Source organism: Muntiacus reevesi, chromosome 2, assembly GCF_963930625.1.
Source record: "Muntiacus reevesi chromosome 2, mMunRee1.1, whole genome shotgun sequence".
Taxonomy (NCBI): domain Eukaryota; kingdom Metazoa; phylum Chordata; class Mammalia; order Artiodactyla; family Cervidae; genus Muntiacus; species Muntiacus reevesi.
In genome coordinates this window covers 266,668,597-266,688,868 of record NC_089250.1, presented here as the reverse complement: position 1 = coordinate 266,688,868, position 20,272 = coordinate 266,668,597, and the positions used below count along the sequence as shown (strand labels likewise).

Below are 20,272 nucleotides of genomic sequence, written 5' to 3'. Positions count from 1 at the left end.
GAGCACAGAACGTTATGCATGCCATACGCCAAATGTTAGCAACATAAAATATTAGAACCCTAGAATAGCAGGCTCAGAATACTGGTTCCTCTGCCTCATAGGTTATTCTGGAGATTAAGCAAAGTAATATATACAAAGCCGTTAAGATGGAGCTAAACGTTTGCTATTGTTACTGCCTTGCCCCTTGAGACTTCATCTTATAATTAACAAATCTAGTCTGTTTACTAATAAGGAAGGAAGCTCAGAGGCCCTGGGGCCCTGGCAAGCATCCATAGTGATCCAGAGCCTCATAAACGCACAGAGAGGGAAAACACCACTCTGGGATTCACACCGCAGAACCCGGCATGGGAAAGGTGACGGGCCCCCGGGTTGTGACCCTGGAGACCCGTTTACCCATCACCTGGGACTGGGAGGGGCGGGGGGCGGGGGGTGGCGGCAGTGTGAGAAGCGGGTTCAGGTTTTAAAACTTTTAATTTGCATATTAAAAAATTGTGCATTTCAATAATTAAAATAATTTGAACAACAACAAAAAAATGGCACTCTGATTAAACTGCATTTTACAGCCTGCAGAACACCTTGGACCAGCTTTTTACTCTAGATTTCACCGTCGTCCCACCCAGCTTCCTCCTTCACCAACATGCAAGTTCTTTTCCTTCCCTGCCAGCCACACAGGCAGATGGGAGAGCCAGGCGCGGCCTACGTTGTCAGTAGTTCTCCATTCTTTGATGTGAAAAGGGGCAGCACAGTCATTTAAACTCGATCCAACCTCTCTGCATCTTACAAACTTAAACAGCTAAAAGAAGTAAAATAAGAAGGCAATGCTTGTGGAATGTACAGTGCATACTGGCGGCGCACGCTTCATGACGACTCGCCTGCTTGCTTCTCCTGTTCAATCGTTTCTTTCGAAGGCAGTGGGTTTTTCTCTTGCGTTTCCGTTTTCTTCAATTTCGACTTATCGAACTTCTCAATCTCCGCCATATCGGGCTTGTCAGACGTTGTTGCAGAGGGCGCGGAACGAGCTGCGAACGAGTGAAGTCTGGTCTACGACTCGCCAGCCTAGCTCTCGAGCGTCCACCAGGGGGCGCCAGGAGCCGAGCCACTGGGCGCGCGTGGGCGGGGAAGGCGCGAGGACAGCGTGTCCCCGGGCGCCGTGGGTGTGGCCTGGGTGTGAGTTCGCGGAACCAGGAGCTGGGTCCGCTGCGTTGCGGAGGCTGAGCCCCCTGGTGTGAGCCAGCGCGTGCGCACACTTGGTGGTCCTGATGGGCAGCATCATCGCCTCTCCTCCGGGAGCCCGCTGGTGTTACTTGTCAAGAACTGTGTACCCAGGTTGTGTGGGTGGACGTTGGAGGAGGGCAGGGGTGCGCGCGCCCGCGCGCACACACACGCGCACGCCCCAGGGCTTGGTTCCCAGGCTCCCAAGGCAGGAGGTAGGAGGGAGGGATGTCCCAGAGGGAGGGTCCCAGAGTAACTTTTCTACGGAAAATATGTCGGTCTGGCCCCCAGCCCAGGCCTGAGTCATCAGGCTCCCGATGCATTGAGTCATGGCCTCCACCTCCGCCCCTGAGAGCTTGGAGGGGACCCCCTCCCCCCAGCCCCTGCACCGTGAGGTCCCGCCCAGGGCCCTCCTTCCCCGGGGGGTTTGGGCGGAGAGCGATCCCTGCCCTCATCCCATCGCTAGACAGCCAGACTCACTCTGGGAAAGAAGCCTTGGCTTTATTTGCACTGTGGGAACGCTATTCCGTTCACAGTCCCCTCCGGGGCATGGGGTGAGGGGTGATGGGCGTGGAAATCCCAGCGAGCTCCCTGGAGGGGGCGTCATCCCCATCTATTTCGCTCTTCGCCCCATCTTTTTCCGTGGGGTCCCCCACCAGGGTCAGGCACTAGTATGTGGTGAAGGCAGGGAAAGGTGTGTGTAGTGGGGGGTGAGAGTTCCTTTTAGGGGAGGGGAGGGAGGGCTGTAGCACCAAGAACCCCTCCCCCCACGACGTCCCTGAAAAGGGGACTAAAATGACATCCTGGGGCTTTCCTATCTGGCAGGGGCTCCACTTAAATATGGACGGTGGGCGGAGAGGCCGTGCCCCCCGCCGTCTGAAATGCAGACCATCAGTTGTGGGGAGCCTGGCGGGGGGGAGCAGGTAGCAGGCCAAACTTTCATTCCAGAGCAGGTGAGCCGCGGAGGACAGAAGGCCTCAGAGTGTGCGCGGGTCTGGGAGGAGCAGGCGTGGAGGGGGCTTTTCGTCCACGGAGGATCCTTGGTCAAGAAAGGGGTGTGGCCGGAGCTGGGGGGAGGGGCTGAGAGGGGTCCCGCGGAGGAAGGAAGTAGGAGGTTGCATCTCCCCGCTCTGAGCCCCGCCGTGGTCCCTAGGCCTGAGGACCTGATGGGGTGGAGGGGCCTTGCCCCAATGGGCAAGAGAAGTGGGGCGGTGGGGCCCCTGTGTTAGTCATTTCAACCAAGAGGCGGCTCACTTATGGGGATCGGCGAGGGGTCTTGCTCAGAACCAGGGATCAGACTGGTTGCGGCTGGGTGTGTGTCTGAGTGCGAGTGACCCTGGGGTGTGCCCTCTCCTGAGAATGTCAGCTCCATGAGAGCAGCAGATAAATGTGTCTGCTTTACTCCCCAGTGTCTAGAAAGAACCCTGAACACCGAAGGTGCTCAATAAATACGTGAATGAATGAGGCACGGATGGGTGCTTCTGTGTGTTAAGTGTCGGAATGATGTGCTAAGTGTAACGTGAGGGTAGAGGTGTGAAGGGTGGGCAGAGAAGCCTTGCCCCTCCCCTGGTCCCCACTGTCTGACAGTGAGGGGTGGGGGCAGCGGGACCCCCATCCTTACAGCTGGGAGAGTGGGCAGGCAGCGCGCTTGTGGGCCAGGGGTGGAGGTGTGTGTGCAGCCATCCGGAGCTGGGGAGCCACAGCAGGGCAAGAGGGAGGAACGGGCAGGCAAGGGTGGGGCGGGGGCTGGCTCACTCGGCCGAGCCCTTGTGGCGCCGCTTGGAAGGTGGCACCAGGCGGCGGGGCAGGTTGGTCGGCAGCCCGTGGCCCTCGAGCTTGGCCTCGATGAGGTGGCTGGCCAGGGCGAACTCCTCATCATCCAGCATGCCGTCGCGGTCAACATCACTCAGCTTCCAGATGCGGCCCAGCACGGAGTTGGGGAGCTTGGTACCCACCATCCAGGTCTTGGCCTTGGTGCCGCTCAGCTTGCCGTCGGCCGGCGCCAGGTTGTAGAAGATCTCATCATACTTGGACTTGTCCTTGGTCACCACCCACTCGGCGTCATCATCCGAGCCCTCCTCGCCGTCCTCCAGGGCCTCGTCGGGCCCCCGCTCCACGAAGGGACCCATGTGGGTGCCCTCGAAAGCGCCCCCCTGCACACCCACATCCGTGCTCTCCAGCTCCTCCTGCCGGAGCAGGGGCATGAGCTTGGCGATGTCGTGGGTCAGCATCTCATCCAGGGCCTCCAGCAGCTTCGGCTTCAACGAGTGGAACTTGGTGAAGTCATGAGCCATCAGCAGCTCCTGGTTGCAGGGAGGGGGGGGACACAGACAAGTCAGGAGGCACCATCCCCAAGCCCCCCAGCCCCGTGCTGGCTCCAGGACACTTGGGCAGCTCTTGATGGAGACGGACAGAAGTATCTGATTATGGGGGAACACCCCAATTCACCTGGGTACCCACCACTCAGAAGAGACTTGGCAGTGAGGTCCCATCGCCCCGTGACTCACTGGGCGAGAGGGAGAACAGGGACCTCTGACTCAGAGCAGCAGCTGTCCGCCAGCCAGTGGAGGAGGATTTCCACATGGTGACATGAGCTTTACCAGAGCACAGCCCTCGGCCCTGCCCACCCGCTACGGCACCCCAGCCGCCCAGCCAGCACCCCCGACCATCATGCAAGTTAAGAAAATGCAGTTCCTGCCACCCTGCTGGCTCTGTTACCCCACCACACAGAAAGGGTTAAGCAGCTTGCTCCCTATTTGGTGGTTTAGGTTTGGGATGGACAAGTCATCAGGAGATCCTGGGACCGCCCCCCCCCCACCCCCCACCCCGGAATCCTGGCCCCAGGCAAGAAGTCAGCTGGTGCAAGAGCTGAGCCGCTGCTGGGCGGAGTCTGTGGTCACCCTGCTTCTCACATGCGCTGTTGCCAAGTCAGTTGCACCAGGAGAGTCGCTGCAAAGACTGATCCACATTCTGGCGCCAGGTTAAATTTCCAGAGCCAAGGCACAAAGATCACAAGAGACCATAAAGAGACAGGGGTGTGGGGCCTTCCCTGGTGGGGCTCAGTGGTAAAGAATCTGTCTGCCAATGCCGGAGTCACGGGCGTGATCCCTGATCTGAGATGATCCCGCATGCCTCGGAGCACCTAAGCCCGAGTGCCACGCTGTTGAGCCTGTGCTCCAGAGCCCGAGAGCCGCAACTACTGAACCCAGGCGCAGCAACGACTGAAGCCAACATGCCGTGGAGCCTGTGCTCCGAAACAAGTCACCACAGCGAGAAGCCCACGCGCCACAACCAGAGTAATCCCCACTCACCACCATTAGAGAAAAGCCTAAGCAGCAACGAAGACCCAGCCCAGCCCGAAAAAAAAAAAAATCATAATGACAAAAAAGTGACAGGGGTGTGATGGTTGTGAGTGAGGAGGACTCCAAGGCCAGACTGCCCAGGTTCCAGCCCAGCTGTAACTTGGGAGCTGTGCATCCTCAGGAAAGTGACTTGACCTCTCTGGTTTCCCTGTCAGTTTTCAGATTTGTAAAACAGGTTGAGAACTAGCACTGCCCTCATTGGGAGGTGGCAAAGGCTAAATGAATTCCTCTGGATCAAGTGCTCAGTAAACATCAGTGTAATCTTCACGGCTGCTCTTTATTGAGTCCAGCAGCTCTCAGCCAGGGATGGTGGTATCCCCAAGGAGACAGTGGGCAATATCTGGAGATGTTTCTGACTGTCGTAATTCGGGAGTACTACTGACATCTAGCGAGTAGAGCCCAGGGATGCTGCTAAATCCAGGGGGCTGCAATGCACAAGACAGCCCCCTACAATGAAGAATTATCTAGTCCTAAATGTCAGTAGCTCAGAGGTTGAGAAACCTTGATCCAGCCCTAACTCAGTGCCAGATACTGTCCTGAGGAAGTCACTAACACCAGCCAATTCAGCATCCAGGGTAGATACAATCAGGATGATGTCCATTTTCCAGTTGAAGAAACTCAGGCTCAGGAAGGGTGAGTGACTTGCACAGGTTCACGGAGCTAGTCAGTGGCCAAGAGGAATTTCACTGTACTCTAATTCCTCAGTCTTGGAGTAGAAACATTGCAGACCCAAAGGTCACAGGCTTTGAGTATCACCCCAACACAGCCTCAAAGCAAAGCCTGGGCCAAGGGGCTAGTCCTCGCCTCCATGCCTGAGCTTGGACCTCTGTCCCCACGTCCACTGGTTGCTCCTGCCCCTGCTCACCTCCAGCGACTCTTCATTCACCCCAGGCTGCCACACCCAGACCCAGGGCTTTCCGAGTCACCGGCTAATCCTAGGCCTGAACAGGGGAGGAGCCTTCAGTGATCCCCCAATATCCATCTTCCCTTCCTCCTCACTATAGAATCCCCGAATGTTACCTGGGCACCTGGAGGAAAAACTACACTTCCCAGCTTCCCTTACAGCACTGTGGCCATGTGACTATGCTCTGGTCAACCAGAAGTCAGCACAAGCTGTGCTTGCAACTCCAGAATTACCCTATTCAATATAGTAGCCACATGTGGTTATTTAAATTAGTTAAAATTAAAACCTAAAAATTCAGGTTTAATGTGGCTAGTGCCCACTACATTGGACAGCAAAGCATAGAACATTTCCATCATCATAGAAAGTAGTATTGGATGGCACTGTTCTAAAAGTTGTTCTTAGAGAGATTGTACCATTAGCTCCCCCCTCCCCCACGTCTTGCTGGTTGGAATGCAGACACAATGGCTGGAGTTTCCACAGCCATTTTGTACCATGAGGGGTTCTTGGGCCTGGAGGCCAGGCATGGAGGAGAATGGGCCAGGCATGGACAGAAGAGAACTGGATCCCTGATTCTGTAAAGCACCAAACCAGCCCTGGACCATCTCCCAAGATATTTATGAAGGAGAAAAATAAACTTCTATCCTAATTAAGCCACTATTACTCTGGGTTTTCTCTTCACTCCCTTATCCTAACTCACACAACCATACTCTCACAGAACCATTCGTGGGAGGTACTTTCAGGAACCTGCCATCCATCCCTCTAGTTTTCGAGGCCCCATCCTGAGCCTACGGAAGCTGACCTTTCCATCACCCCTTGTCCCTCCCTCCTGGGCGCCCACCCACCTGCATCTTCTGGCAGTCCGGGAAGTCACCAGGAGATATGTGATGCTCCAACTGAATCTTGGCGAAGATGACAGGCAGCTTGAGGATCAGCTGCTTCTTCTTGTTCTCCTTCCCAAACACGGAGGGCATCTCCTTCTTCAGGTAGCTGATAATGTAGGCGTGAACCTGGAGGGAGGAGAGTTCTCGCCTGAGCCTGCCTCTGTCACCCGGGGTGGGGAGCTCCTTAAAACATGGGTTGGTTGGAGTTTCTGATTCACCAGGTCCAGCGTGGGGCCTGAGAGTGTGAATTTCTAACAGTCACAGGTGAGCTGCTGCCGCCGCTGTGAATACAGGGGCTCGCCCTCTCTTCTAGGTCATCTCAGCCCCTCCTGTGGCTTCAATATCCCTCCACGTCCACTGCCAAGTCTACATACCAGCCTCGGCCTCTCCCTGGAGCTCAACTCAGCCGATTGCCTTGTCAACATTCCTGGACAGCTCCAAGTCAGGACGCCCGCGGTGGAATTCAGGCCCCGCCCCCGCCGCGTCACCCTCAGCTGTGCCCATCTCTGGAGGCAAATGGCAACCCCCCCACCTCTGCCTGCCCAACGGAGCCCAGAGATCTGGAAATTACTCCTGATTTGATTCTCCCTCCTCATTGGTCACATCCATTTCATCAGTCGTTCCTTTAAGCTCCTAAACCTCTCTTACACTTTCCCATTTCTCTCCACCTCACCATCTCTTGCCTGGTGGGGGACAGACTTGTCACCCCACTGGACTCCTGGCTCACCCTCTGGCCCCTTCAATCCTTTCCCCATGAAGCAGCAGCTGGAGGTTTTTTTTTTTTTTTTAGGAACAAGTGCCAGACCATGAGACACTGCTCCCAAGTCTCAATTTGCTTCTTATCCAAGTGCAAAATTCCTCCCACAGCCGCCAAGGCCTTATGGCAGCAATTCTCCAAGTGTGGTCCGGGGAATCCCCAGGGGGGTCCCCAAGACTCTTTTAGGGGTTTGCACACTCAAAACTACTTTCACAAGAATGCTGAGGTGCTATGCGTCTTTTTTTACCTTCATTTCCTCCTGAGTGAATCGTGCAATTGTTAAAGGCTAAAAGATCCTGCAACTAACTGAATGTAGAAACAGATGTTCGAATCCAGATGTTGCCTTTGAAGCCAGACATTAAAGAGATTTGCAAACATGTAAAACAGGGCCACTGTCCTCTCTAAGTTGTTTTTTTGGGGGGTTTTGGAAAAGTTAATTTTCATAAAACATCTGTTGTGTGTTAGCGGGCTTAGTCGCTCATCATGTCCAACTCTGTGACCCCATGGGCTGTATAGCCCACCAGGCTCCTCTGTCCATGGGATTCTCCAGGCAAGAATACTGGAGTGGATTAAAAAAAAAAAAAAAATACTGGAGTGGGTTGCCATTTCCTTCTACAGGGGATTTTCCCGACCCAGAGATCAAATCCAGGTCTCCTGCATTGCAGGCAGATTCTTTATCATCTGAGCCACCAGGGAAGCCCAAAACATCTGTTATTTAGGTTAACAGGCAGTAGGTTTTTCTTGCTATTTTAAATGATTTGATAAGACTATCAATATCTGTTAATATACATTGACATGATCAATAATGTATTGATAACATTTATAATAAATTGTTATCTACTATTAAGTATGTAAGTATTTTTTGGGAATTCCCCAGTGGTCCAGTGGTTAGGACTCCACACTTTCACTGCCAAGGGCTCAGGTTCAATCCCTGGTTGGGGAAGTAAGATCCTACAAGCCTCATGGTGAGGCCAATATAAGTATTGTTGGTTAATTAATATTATGAGAGAAAATGAAACGTTTTCTCAGTTTTAACTTTTTCTTTTTTGGGGTGCAACATGAGGCTTGTGGGATCTTAGTTCCCTGACCAGGGAGTGAACTCAGGCCATGGCGGTGAAAGCGCCAAGTGTTAACCTCTGGACCACCAGTGAATTCCCTCGGTTTCCTAATATGGTTAATATAGAAAGATCTAATCTGTGTATATACAAACTCTTTGGGGTCTTCAGTAATATTTAAGAGTGTAATGAGGTCCTGAGATGGAAAGGTTTGAGAAGCACTGCTCTGCATGCCTTGCCCCCTGCCCCCATCTGCTCCAGCTTCCTCAACTGCCTTCTTTTTTTTTTTTTTTTTCATTTTTATATCAGCCTGCAAAACTCTTTCCTACATCAAGGCCTTTGCACATGCTACCCTCTGCCTGGAATTCCGCCCTGGTCTTCCAACAACTGAGTCCTTCAGCTTCCTTTTTCTTTTTTTGGCCGCACCAGGCTACATGTCGATCTTAGTTCTTAGTTCCCCAACCAGGGATTGAGCTTGTGCCCCCTGCACTGGAAGGCAGAGGCTTAACAGCTGGGCCACCGGGGAAATACCACCCTTCAGCTTCCTTTTGATGTCACCTCCTCCCAGAGACCATCCTGTGGGAAGCAGGTGCCCCAAGCACCACCATCCAATTTCTTTCAATCTTTACTTTCATTGTTTCATTCACAGCACTTATCCCAATCCATCATTATTTACTTATTCTGTCTCCTTCCATCAGAACGTGCGCTCCAGGAGGGCTGGGACCTTCTCTGTTTCCTCTGTCCCCAGCGTTGGAACAGTGTGCAGAGAAAAGACTCAAGAAATATTTGTGAAGTAAACCAGTGAACCTGAGAACCTTTGGGCCACAATCTCGTATGTTATCAAAAAGTAAACAGGAGAGAAAACCAGCATTCACATGTCCTGTTTTTAAATGAGCTGAGCTTAGTCGCTCAGTCGTGTCTGACTCTGAGACCCCATGGACTACAGCCCACCAGGTTCCTCCGTCCATGCGGATTCACCAGGCAAGAATACTGGAGTGGGTTGCCATGCCCTCCTCCAGGGGATTGTCCCAACCCAGGGATGGAACCCAGGTCTCCCGCATTGCAGGCAGATTCTTTGCCGTCTGAGCCACCAGGGAAGCCCTATTTTTAAATAGGAAGCTCAATAATTAAATGGACATGCTTAAGTAAAAATAGAATGTATCTGGAAAAAGAAGAAACTACTCTTGGGGGTTGTCTGCAAGAAAGAGAACCTGAGGGCTGTTGGGGTCAGGGGTGGGAGGGGGCACCTTTGACAGTACGTGAGTGCTTTCCCATGAGATGGTCTTAAATGTTCAGTTAAAAACACTCACTAAAAATTCCTTTTAGTGAGTCACAGATTTAGAACGCTAAACATTCTGGTGGCACCTTGGCTGGCTTTGAATCCTCATATCCTTTCATCTCCACCATCCTGTCTCCTCCAGGGCTCCATATTCAAGCATGTCCCGGTTTCAGGGCCTTTGCACTTGCTGTTTCCTATGCCTGGGTATAGTTTCCCCCATATCTCCACTCTGTCCACCCTTCCCCCTCCTTTAGTTCTCTGCTCGAGAATCACCTCCTCCAGGAGACCCTCCCTGATGCCCTTAGTCCCTTAAATAGCCCACCAGTCTCTCCTCTGCTTCATGTTTCTTCATAATCCTTATCACATTCAGTTATTAGAGCTGAATTTAATACTCACTTCCCCATTAAAAAGCAATTCTACAAGAAAAGAAACTATCTGCTTTTGTTTCCTGCAGCGTCTCCAGGGTTTAGAACAGTACAGGAGCCCACTGTCGGCCCTCGGTCACAATTTGTGGAATGAAAGCTACTGAGCTGCCTCAGAGAGCTCCGTAGGAAGGCTCAGGGAATCCTGGCCTCTTTAGAATCAGAACCTCCCAAGACCCTGCCCATCAAGGGTCTTGACCTGTGCTCAAGCATCACACAACCCATGGAAATTGACCCTTCTAACAGCAGCTGTCGCTTCAAACAAAGGGCAGGGCCAGAGGGCTCACCCACATCCTAGATCGTTACAGACAGGGAAACTGAGGCATAGAGGGGTAGTTACCAAGAGAGAGGAGAGGCCTTGTACTGTTGGGGGAAAGCAGGTGGGGAGGTGAATGGTGTGGGCTGCTGTTTGATGGCTGGACCAGGTGTGGCAGAATCACACGTGGGGGATGAGCGGGTGACACAGGGCAGGAAAGGGCGCCGAGGCTTGGTCACAGCAGACCCCGTATTTTCAGCAGCGCGGGGGAGCCACAGAGGAGCAAGGGGGAGGCGTGGTCTGCAGGTCTGAGAGGGCCAATCAGGGCAGGGGTGTGGCCAGCCCAGTGGGTGGGGCCTGTGAGAGCGGGCCAATGGGGAGAGGGGGCGGAGCCTACGGGTCGCTCTTCAGCAACCCAGAAGACGGGAGGAGGGAGGGCGCTAATGGCTTTTCCAGAGAGGAAGCGGGGGAAGGTGCCAGGAAGAGATAAGGTGGGTGGGCGGGCTGAGCCGGGGCGCGGGTCCGGGACTCCGGGGTTTGTCTGGGTTTCCGGAGCCGCCTCCTGCTTGGTGGGGGCACCAGGTGTCCGGCCCCACCCCGCCCCTCGCTCCCACGGACCTTGGAGTTCTAGCTCAGCTGCTGTCGGCTTTACCGAGGGGCCTGCGGGGCCGGGGTCCGTGGGGGAAGCGGGTGAACCAGGGGGAGACCGAGGGAGGGAAAAGATGAAGAGAGAGGAGAGAAAGAGAAAAGAGAATGATGAGGGGAAAAATAAGAGAAAAAAACCAGAAAGAGGTAGAAATGAGATCTAAAGAGAGAGACAGACAGAGACAGTCCAGGACCTGGGCAGAGGAGAGAAAGGTGTTTTCTGGAGGCTTCAGGAGCTGACCACACTGGGCCGCTCCCTCCTAAGGAGGATTCCTGGGGTGGGGGGTGGGGGCTCTGACTCACCCCCTCTGCTGCTCCTTAAACCAATACCTCAGGCTCCTCCACCCCCATAACCTTCCAGGCCTCCTTGCCTGCTCGACTTCCTGCCCCACCTCCAGCCTGGCTGGCAGCCTCCCCTGCGAACGAACGTTCCATTCGGCCTCCAAAAACGCTCTTAAATCAGTGCTCCCCTCCCCTTCCCCGAGGCTATGTCCTGATCCAGGCTCCTCCTGGTTCCTCGGTCCCCCAGCCTCCTCCCTAGTCTGGGAACCCAGTCTTACTGCCCTTGGATCCACCCTCCAGAAGGCAGCAAGGGTCTGACCCTGTCCCTCCCCTACCCTGAGTCCTTCCGTGGCTCCCCAGTGCCCTTGGGACAAAGCACAGGTTCCAGACCACGGTCCCGGGTGATCTGACTCTCACCCACCTCACTCCCACCCCCATCCCCCAGATGCCTTTACTCCCATCATCTACACTGGCTTCCACACTGGCATTTCCCCTCTTCCTCGAACTGGCCATGTTCTCATCGCCAGTCCATGCACTTGCTGGCCCCATTTTCTAGAATCCTTTTCCCTCCTCATCCTCATAATCCTGCAGTTTGCAACTCAGATGCTCTCTCCTCCAAGAAGTTCTCCAGGGCTTTCCCCTGGGCTCCCCAGTTCTCAGCCCTGACTATGCCGGATGGTCACTCTGGGGATGAAACGGTCTTCTCCCCTGGACTGCCTTGGTCAGAGCTCCCTTCCCAGTACCACCTGGCAGAGGGCCAGGCACAACAGGAGAACTTTCTCAGATTAGAGAACTAACTCACCAGAGAGCTGATGCCAGATCAGGGACCAGCAGCCAAGCAGAGGAGCATCAGGGAAAAGGCAAGAGCGGCCGCTGCCTTCCCACCCCCCATCACTGCTCACCCGCACCAGCCGGGCTCTCTTCACCAGGTCATTGAGCTTGCGCAGCGCCGCATGGCGCGGCAGGCCCTGGATGTCCCGGAAAAGGTCTTGTTCCTCCAGCTCGAAGAGGCGCCGGTTGTCCGGTACCAGCAGGGGCTGGGACCAGAAGGAGCCGATATAGACGCGCAGCACCTCGGGCGTGCCCACCACCTTGCCCAGCGCCCACATGAGCGCCCCGTAGACACGCATCAGCTGCTGCGTCTCCACCATGTCGGCCTTGTTGAGCACCACGCGGATCTTGTCCTCGTGGCCTCGCAGGGCGCCGATGGCCTCCGAGAACTCGTCCGAGATCTCCAGCTTGTGAGCATCGAAGAGCAGTATGATGAGGTCCACGCGCTCCGCGAACCAGCGCAGCACAGCCGGGAAGTCGTAGCCTGCAGGGGAGGGGTGGTACGGGGCGTGTGCCTACGTGCTCGCTTCAGTCGTGTCCGACTCTGTGACCCCATGGACTGTAGCCCCCTAGGCTCCTCTGTCCAATGGGGTTCTCCAGGCACGAATACTGGAGTGGGTTGCCAGACCCTCCTTCAGGGGATCTTCCCCACCCAGGAGTTCAACCGTCTCTTGTGTCTCCTGCACTGTAGGCGGATTTTTTACCACTCAGTCACAGAGGCTCCAGTCCCCCAAAGCAGAGGTCAGCCCCCAGCCTTCGGCCATTGGGACACATTCATTGTTTTTGGCTCAAACTGGACTGTACAGATGTTCAGGTTGTTAACCACTGAAAATTTTGTCTGTGGGGAATAGCTCCAGGCCCTCAGCCTCCAGAATTTCACCATCACTCTGGCTGGCCCTCTAGCCATCCAACTACGGAGGACAAATCACCCCCTCACCTTTCCATTCATTCTTTGGGCAAATATTAGCAGCTTGCAACGGTCCCCTTATTAAAACACTGAAATGTTTCCTAATAAACTCCCTATGCTTCTATGGACCTTTGAGTCCCCCAAATGCCACCATCAACCCCAACTCCTCCCCAGGATGTGTCAGATCGCCCTACCATCCAGCAACTGAAGATTTTACATGGGCCCTTATTAGAGTCTTGCCATAGCAGATGTTAAATATTATAAATTTATTAACGATAAATTACCAAGAGTCTCCTGTGTACTGGGCCCTGTCCTGGACACGGGATCCCACAGAGAACACACAAAGTCCTTGCCTTTGTAGGGCACCTATCCCGCCAACAGCTGGCTCCTGGGCCCATTCATTCATTCCTTTCACCATTCATTTCTTCGTTCACTCATCCATTCAGCAGCAAGTGATGCCTGGGAGAGCAGATAGGAGCCGTTGAGACCCCCTGACTTGGCAGTCGGGGAAGGCCTGGGTTTCAATCCTGATTCTGCTTCTATCGCTAGGTGACCTTAAGGAAGCAAGTAACCTCTCTGAACCTCTGTTTCCTCTTTGGTAAAATGAAAATCATCATAAAACCTACCTCCTAGGACTGTGTGAAGATGGAAAGAATACACATGAGCTAAGCTATATGAAGAGCTTAAAGAGTGCCTGGCTGTGAACTATACACTTAAAAGGAGTGAGCTTTAGGCATGTAAATTATACAATAAAACTTAAAAAACAAAACAAAAAAACAAGGATTTCCCTGCTGGTCCAGTGGCTGAGAATCTACCTTGCAGAGCAGGGGACACAGGTTTGATCCCTGGTGGGGAACTAAGGTCCCACATGCTGTGGAAGAGCTAAGCCCACTCAGCGCAGCTACTGAGCCCGCACGCTCTGGAGCCCACACGCTGCAACTAAGACCCGATGCAACCAAATGAATAAACATTAAAAACTAACCAGAAAACCCCAAGGAGCTAGGCACACGGCGATCAATCCTCAAAAGTTCCTCACGATGCCTGCTAGGCACTGCGGTGGAGCCCTCCAGGAGCCGCCCTCAGAGCAGCCTGCTCTGTGCTGGGCACACAGGGTGGCTCAGACAGCCCCCGTTCTGTCTGCACTGGGCTTACCGTCCAGAGTGGCCAGTCTGGGATGGGAAAATCCAGGGAGCCGCAGGAGCCCGGGCGGGGGGGGGGTGCCTGCCCACCCAGGCTGGGTGGTCAGGGAGGGCTTCCCGGAGGAGGAAACATTGAGGGGTGATCTGGAGGGCGAGGAGTTAACTGGTGGGACAGAGAGCCATGGCCGATTCACCAGAAGTCACTGCATGCCCTCTCCGATTCAACTCACTGAATCTTCGAAACGACTCCAGGAGATAAGCACTCTTATGACCCCTATTTTCCAAAAGGGGAAACTGAGGAACAGAGTGGTTAAGGAGTCCACTGGTTAACTTGCTCCAGACACAGAAGCACAGAGCCGCAGCCCCGGGGGCCTCCATGCTCTGCTGGGGAGCTGGTGCCGGGCCCATCCTGCCTGGGCGCAAGCAGAATCCTGTAGTCACAGGGGACTGGATGGGATGGGATGGGGTGGGGGACGCTGTTTTGCGGGGAGGGCGGGCCAGGTCAACAGAGGGGCCAAAGCTAGGGCCCCTCCTCTGTCCGCAATGTCACACACACACACACACACACACACACACACACACACACACACACACATCCAGATTTGGAAAGTGTGTCTCATGCAGGGAGGGAGGGAGGGACGGAGGTTGAGTCAGCATGGGAATGGGAGACGTGGCAGGCAGACACCCCAGGTGCACAATGACAGGCTCACAGACGAAAAGCAGTCATCACAGGACCTTCCGTAGCACCTCCTGTGGGCCACATACTGCTCTAAGTGCCTCACACATTTTAACTCTTTTTTTTTTGGCCTTGCCACGTGGCATGCAGGCTACAGGATCTTAGCCCCCTGTTGGAGTTGAACCCACACTCCTGCAATGGAAGCATGGAGTCCTAACCACTGGACCACTGGGGAAGTCAATGAGGTATGTCATGAGACTTCATGTTCCCATTTTACAGGTGAGAAAACTAAGGCACGGGGAGATTAAGTGGTTCAGCAGAGGTTTCACAGCTTAGAAGGAGCAGAGGCCAGATTTGAACCCTGCCAGAAGGCTCCCCTCTGCTACAGTCACACACCTGTGCATTAACAGATATTCTACAGAGGCTACATACACACATGCACATACACACGTGCACTCAGGAGCAAGCATACACCTGGACACCATCCGAGTCACACGCTACAAGATGCAGACCCTCACACACACCCTCGAGAGCAATCTGGAACCTACACAGATATCCAAGGTCACACAATGGCAAAGATGTTGTGAGACCCACACAACGTAACAGATAGAGAGGAGCAGGCAAGCAACGTGCCTGTGCACACCTGCACACCCACCAAAGGACACAATGATATACAGTTACACAAAAGATACACTCATGCACACACACACACTCTCACTTGTACACACAAGGGCACAACTGTATACAGAGATGCGGTTACACCCAATCTAACAAAATCATCTCAGTCCTACAGGGCCACACACACAGGTACAACACACACAGGCACAGCGCTGACACCTCAGAGTCACACCCACAGTCACACGGACGCAGGCTCCTCTGGCCACAGGATCCTCCAGGCAAGAATACTGGAATAGGCTGCCGTTTCCTCCTCCAGAGGATCTTCCCCACCCAAGGATCGCGCCTGCATCTCCTGCATTGGCAGGCGGGTTCTTTACCACTGAGCCACCTGGGAATCCCACACACCTTCCCAGACACACACTAAATCATCCACAAAGTCACAGAAAAGTTCCCCTGCACAACACACCAACCACACGTTTCACAAGACAACTACCCACGGAGACGCGGTCAGTCACAGTCACACGCAGTTCCACAAGCGCCGCCCCGCCCCCCAGGCCCTTGGAGCTGCCCGAAGTCACACCTAGCCACCCACACGGGCACAGACGCTCATACACACACTCACCCTCAAGACATACATACAGACAGACAGACAGACAGACACACTCTCCTCCTCCCGCAGCCACAGAAAGAGACCCCCGTTCTCTCCCCGACTTCCTTTGGGCCTCCATCTGGCATCCCCGCCATGACTCGAAGTGGCCCCCCTCCGACTCTCCCGAGGGACCCCCCCCGCCCCGCCCCCTGCCTCCCCCATCGGGCTGGCAGCTCCCCTCCGCCTCCCCCATGTCCTATGCAGCTGTCTCCTGCCTCTCTCCCGGGGGACAGGCGCCTGCTGGGCAGCCGCCAGGGACACCGGTAACCCTCCGCGCCCTCGCCGGAGCGAGGCCCAGCCTCCCTGCCTCCTCGCCGAGGCCTCCCGGTCCCCTCTGCCCCACACTGCAGCCTCCTTTGCCCCAGTTTCTGGCCTCCCAGGCCTCGCGGGGCAGGGGTGGAAGGGGCTAGAAATGAGGGGGGTGCGGCGCGGAGACCGAGCCAGGCGGGGCAGGGGTGGGGGCCGGGCTCACCCGGAGGCCCCGCTGGAATTCACCCCTCCCCCCGCCGCTCTCCCCGCACAGCTGTTTATAAATTCCTGGCCGCCCTTGGCCCCTGCCCAGACTCCCCGTCCCGGGCCCTCCTCAGCCCCATCCGTGGCCCAGAGGTGGAGCCAGGCGCTGACAGCGGCCCAGGGCCTCCCCGCCCGGCTCTGCCTTCTCGCTGGGTCTCCCATCTCTCCGGATCCTCTCTGGATCCCGGCCTCGCCCTCTGAATCTATGTGCACCTTTGAGTCTCCTTCTCTCTCGATCTCTACCCCCCCACCCCCCATCCTCTGGACCCGCGCAGACATGCAGCCGCAGCGGGTTCACACGTGTTCATCCACACGCCTCCCCCACCCTTCAGCGCGCGCCAGCTCCGAGGAGTCACAGCCTTCCACCAGCTCCCTTTGGCTACGCAGCCAGCTCAGGGCCGGCCCACACAGTCCTAGCAGCGACCCTGGGCCCTCCTCCCTCAGACCCGGGGGTCCAGCCTCACTCACCACGGCTCACTCTCTGCTTGGCCCCCGACAGGATCCCCGGGGTATCGATGATGCTAATGCTCTCCAGGACCTGATTGGGGAGCTGGGCGCACATGAACCTGGGGCAGAGGGAAGGTCAGGGGTCAATGCAGGGACCGGTAGGAGGAGGGGACACATGAGAAGGGAACCCAGGACTTGCACGGAGGAGAATCAGGTTCGGAGAGGGGAAGAATCTTGATAGAGAAAAGGAAGATCAGGACAGAGAATAAGGACTCTAAAAAGAAATCAGAGCTGATGTTAATTGAGCACGTACTTTGTGCGGGGTGCTGTTCTAAGCACTTTGTACGTTTTCATTCATCTAGTCCCCACAACAGGCCTATGGAGGGAGGACTATGGTTATCCCCATTTTCCAGATGAGGATAAGAAACAGAGAGGTTAAGTTGCTTGCCCAAAGTCATCCAGCTAGACAGCCAGACAGGAGTCGAACTCAGGCGTCACTGGCTTAACTGCTCCCCAAGAGAAGGCAAGAAGAGGAAGACTCTAGTAGAGAGAAGGGGATTAGGACTGAAAAGCAGAGAGACACAGGCAGGGACGGGACAAAGATGGGGCCCAGGGAGAGGAAGACACCCTCCGGGCTGCTGGCTGCACACCTGTTGAGGAAGGTGTTCCCAAAGGGGTTGAGTTTACGGAAGGGCTTGTCCGGGTCAACGACCAGGGCGTTGCCAGGCACGGTGCCCTCCGTATCACCGTGCATGACAGCCACGAAGCAGTCGGTGGTGGGCTCGGGCCCCACCCGGGAGCCCGGCACCTCCTGCTCCAGCAGGTACTGGATGAAGCTGGTCTTGCCCGTGCTGTACTGGCCGGCCACCAGCACCATGGGCTTGCCGTCGAAGTCAGCGTCCTCCAGGGCCGGAGAGTGGAAGGTCCCGAAGCGGTAGTGCTCCTCCAAAGGCAGCAGCTTTTCGCGGTACAGCTCCTTGAGGGCCGAGGTCACCGTGCGGATGGCCTCCGGCTGCTGGCCCCGAGCCCCGCCCCGCTTCAGCCAGCTGAACATGGTGGCTGCACACTGCCCGCTGAGCTCGCTGACGGAGATGCACAGCGAGGGCTACCTGTGGGAGGAGAGGATGTTGATGGGGGACTGCCTGGAGGAGGAGGTGGAGAAGAAAGGGAGCCAGAAGGTAGAATCGATGGAGAAGGGTGGTGGGATGAGGTGGGGGGGGGGGGTGCGGAGAGCTTCTGAGAGCACTGAGAGTGGATGGCAGGTGTTGACGGCTGAAGGAGGAAGAAGGTGATTATTCCAGCTGGAGGAAGAGAAAGAGAGAAACAATGGCTTGCTGGAAGAAGCGAGATTGGTGGTGGAAGCCCAAGAGATAAACAAGGGGAAGGATGCAGAAGCTGATCTGAAGAAAAGGATTCCTTCGTCTTTTTCTTTCTCCATCCCCACCCCTTCCATTATTTTGCAGTTTTCACTGAAATCGCACCATGTGTCAAGAGGTATGGGTCCAAAAATAGACCAGAGGCCAGTCCCCACACACTCAGAGCCTCCATTTGGAGAGAACCGGGGCACTGAGCAGTCAGCGAGGCCTGGGAAAAGCTGGGTGGTGGACTTGTAGGCACCAGAGGGGGACGGGGTGAACCAATTACAGGATTAGGAAAGCTCTGGCTAGGCTGACTTTTTTTTCTCTCCACATTTATTATTCATTTGGCTGTACCACATCTTAGTTGTGTCGTGGAATCTTTTCCCATACACACTCTCCAGGCCAGAATACTGGAGTGGGTAGCTGTTCCCTTCTCCAGGAGATCTTCCCATCCCAGGGGTTGAACCCAGGTCCCCTGCATTGCAGGCAGATTCTTTACCAGCTGAGCCACAGGGGAAGCCCCCCAGAATGACTTTTGAGCTGCTCCCTGAAGAGTGACAAGGGCATTTAGGCAGAGAGGATGGTGGGTTTCAGGACCTGGAACTGTAAAATGGATGGACAGAGTGGCTGAACATGTGGGCACAAGGATGAGAAATGAGTCTCAATACTGCCTGGATCCCCCCCAGATCATGATGTTATCATTCACAAGAATAGTAACATTTGTGATTACTGCATGCCAGACACTGCTTTAACGCATTTAATCTTCACAACAGCCTTGTAAGGTAAGGCTATTATTACCCCCACTTTTCTGACAAGGAAATAGAGGTTCAGGAAGATAGTATAACTTCCCTGAAATCACTTTGTTAGCAAGTGCTTCAAGCTGGGACTCCAGGTAACCTGACCTCAGAGCCAACACTCCTATCACAGATCTAAGGAGTTAGGGAGAGAACGAATTACCAACCCAGCAGCAACCAGCACCCCCAGCACCTAGACTGTATTCTCTACATCCCCTTACTAGCCTTCCATTCACTGTAGGATCCATAGTGATGTCCCCCCTCCCCCTTTCATTCTTGATTATCATTCATTTGTGTCTTTGCTTTCTTTCTTTTTGCCCTCTTGATCAGTCTAAGTGGATGCTTATAATTTTACTGATCTTTGTACAGAACCGACTTTTGGTCAGATGGGAGTCTCTAGATACCATTTTCCACTAAAAGAGAAACTGAGGCTTCTGGGAGAAATGGCTAATTCCAGGGCTGAGGCAGGGAAAGAACAAGTGAGTCTGGGTCAGATAGTGGGGAAATGCTCAAACCAGGATGGGGCATGTCACAGTCTCGACAGGACTCCCACTGGCCAAAGATGGGACAATTTGAGCACCAAAAAGAAACTGTACATCCAGTATGTTAAAAGTCCATAAAATCATAACCATGCTTTAAAAAAAAAAGTGTGCTTGTGTGGGAGGGGGAGGATTCAGGGAGGGTGTGCCAGAAAGGTGAAGGAGAGGCTGGAGCCAGGACCTGGGACTTTGGCAGAGGGAGGGGGCCCTGGGCGGTGTCCTACACGGGGAGGGACCTGGGGGACATCTTAGTGAGGACGCTTTGGGGTGGCTGGACAGGCAGTGGGGTTGGTGAGGTAGGAGAGGAGCTTTTGGGGTGGGAGGAGGAATAGAGCAGAGGGGTATGAATGCGGTGGAGGGAGCCCGCAAGGACCGACGCGCGAAGGGAGGAGGAGAATGGGGAACACAGTTACAGATTGAAGGGGCTGGTGTGGGGTGGGGGGCAGCGAGGGAGATAGGTTTCCGGAGCAGCTGGGGAGAACTGAGACCCCTGCACACTGCCTGGGGTGGAGACTGAGGGTCTTTGGCGAGCAGGGGAGTGATCCGAGGCAGGGCAGGCTCGAGGGCTCCGCGGGCGGAGGCCTGGAGGCGACAGCCTCGGTTGGGGGTCACTCACCGAGGGGGCGCGCAGACTGCAGGGCCGGGAAGGGAGAGCTGGGCGGGGGTCCCGCGGGAATCGGAGGCGCCCGCGGAGCGGCCTGTGCTCGCGGTCCCGTCCGGAGCCGTCTGAGCCGGGTGGGGCCCAG

At 55.0% G+C, this 20,272-nt stretch overlaps 1 protein-coding gene across 1 annotated transcript; it reads right to left on the bottom strand.

Moving 5' to 3' along the window:
- Window positions 1-1,692: 1,692 nt before the first annotated feature.
- EHD2 (EH domain containing 2) lies at window positions 1,693-20,272 on the bottom strand. Its single transcript, XM_065926405.1, has 6 exons — window positions 20,143-20,272; window positions 17,486-17,944; window positions 16,857-16,954; window positions 11,958-12,370; window positions 6,321-6,485; window positions 1,693-3,515 (listed from the first exon to the last, which is right to left on the bottom strand). The coding sequence occupies exons 2-6, from the start codon at window positions 17,887-17,889 to the stop codon at window positions 2,964-2,966; spliced, it is 1,632 nt and encodes a 543-aa protein (XP_065782477.1). The 5' UTR covers window positions 17,890-17,944; window positions 20,143-20,272; the 3' UTR covers window positions 1,693-2,963.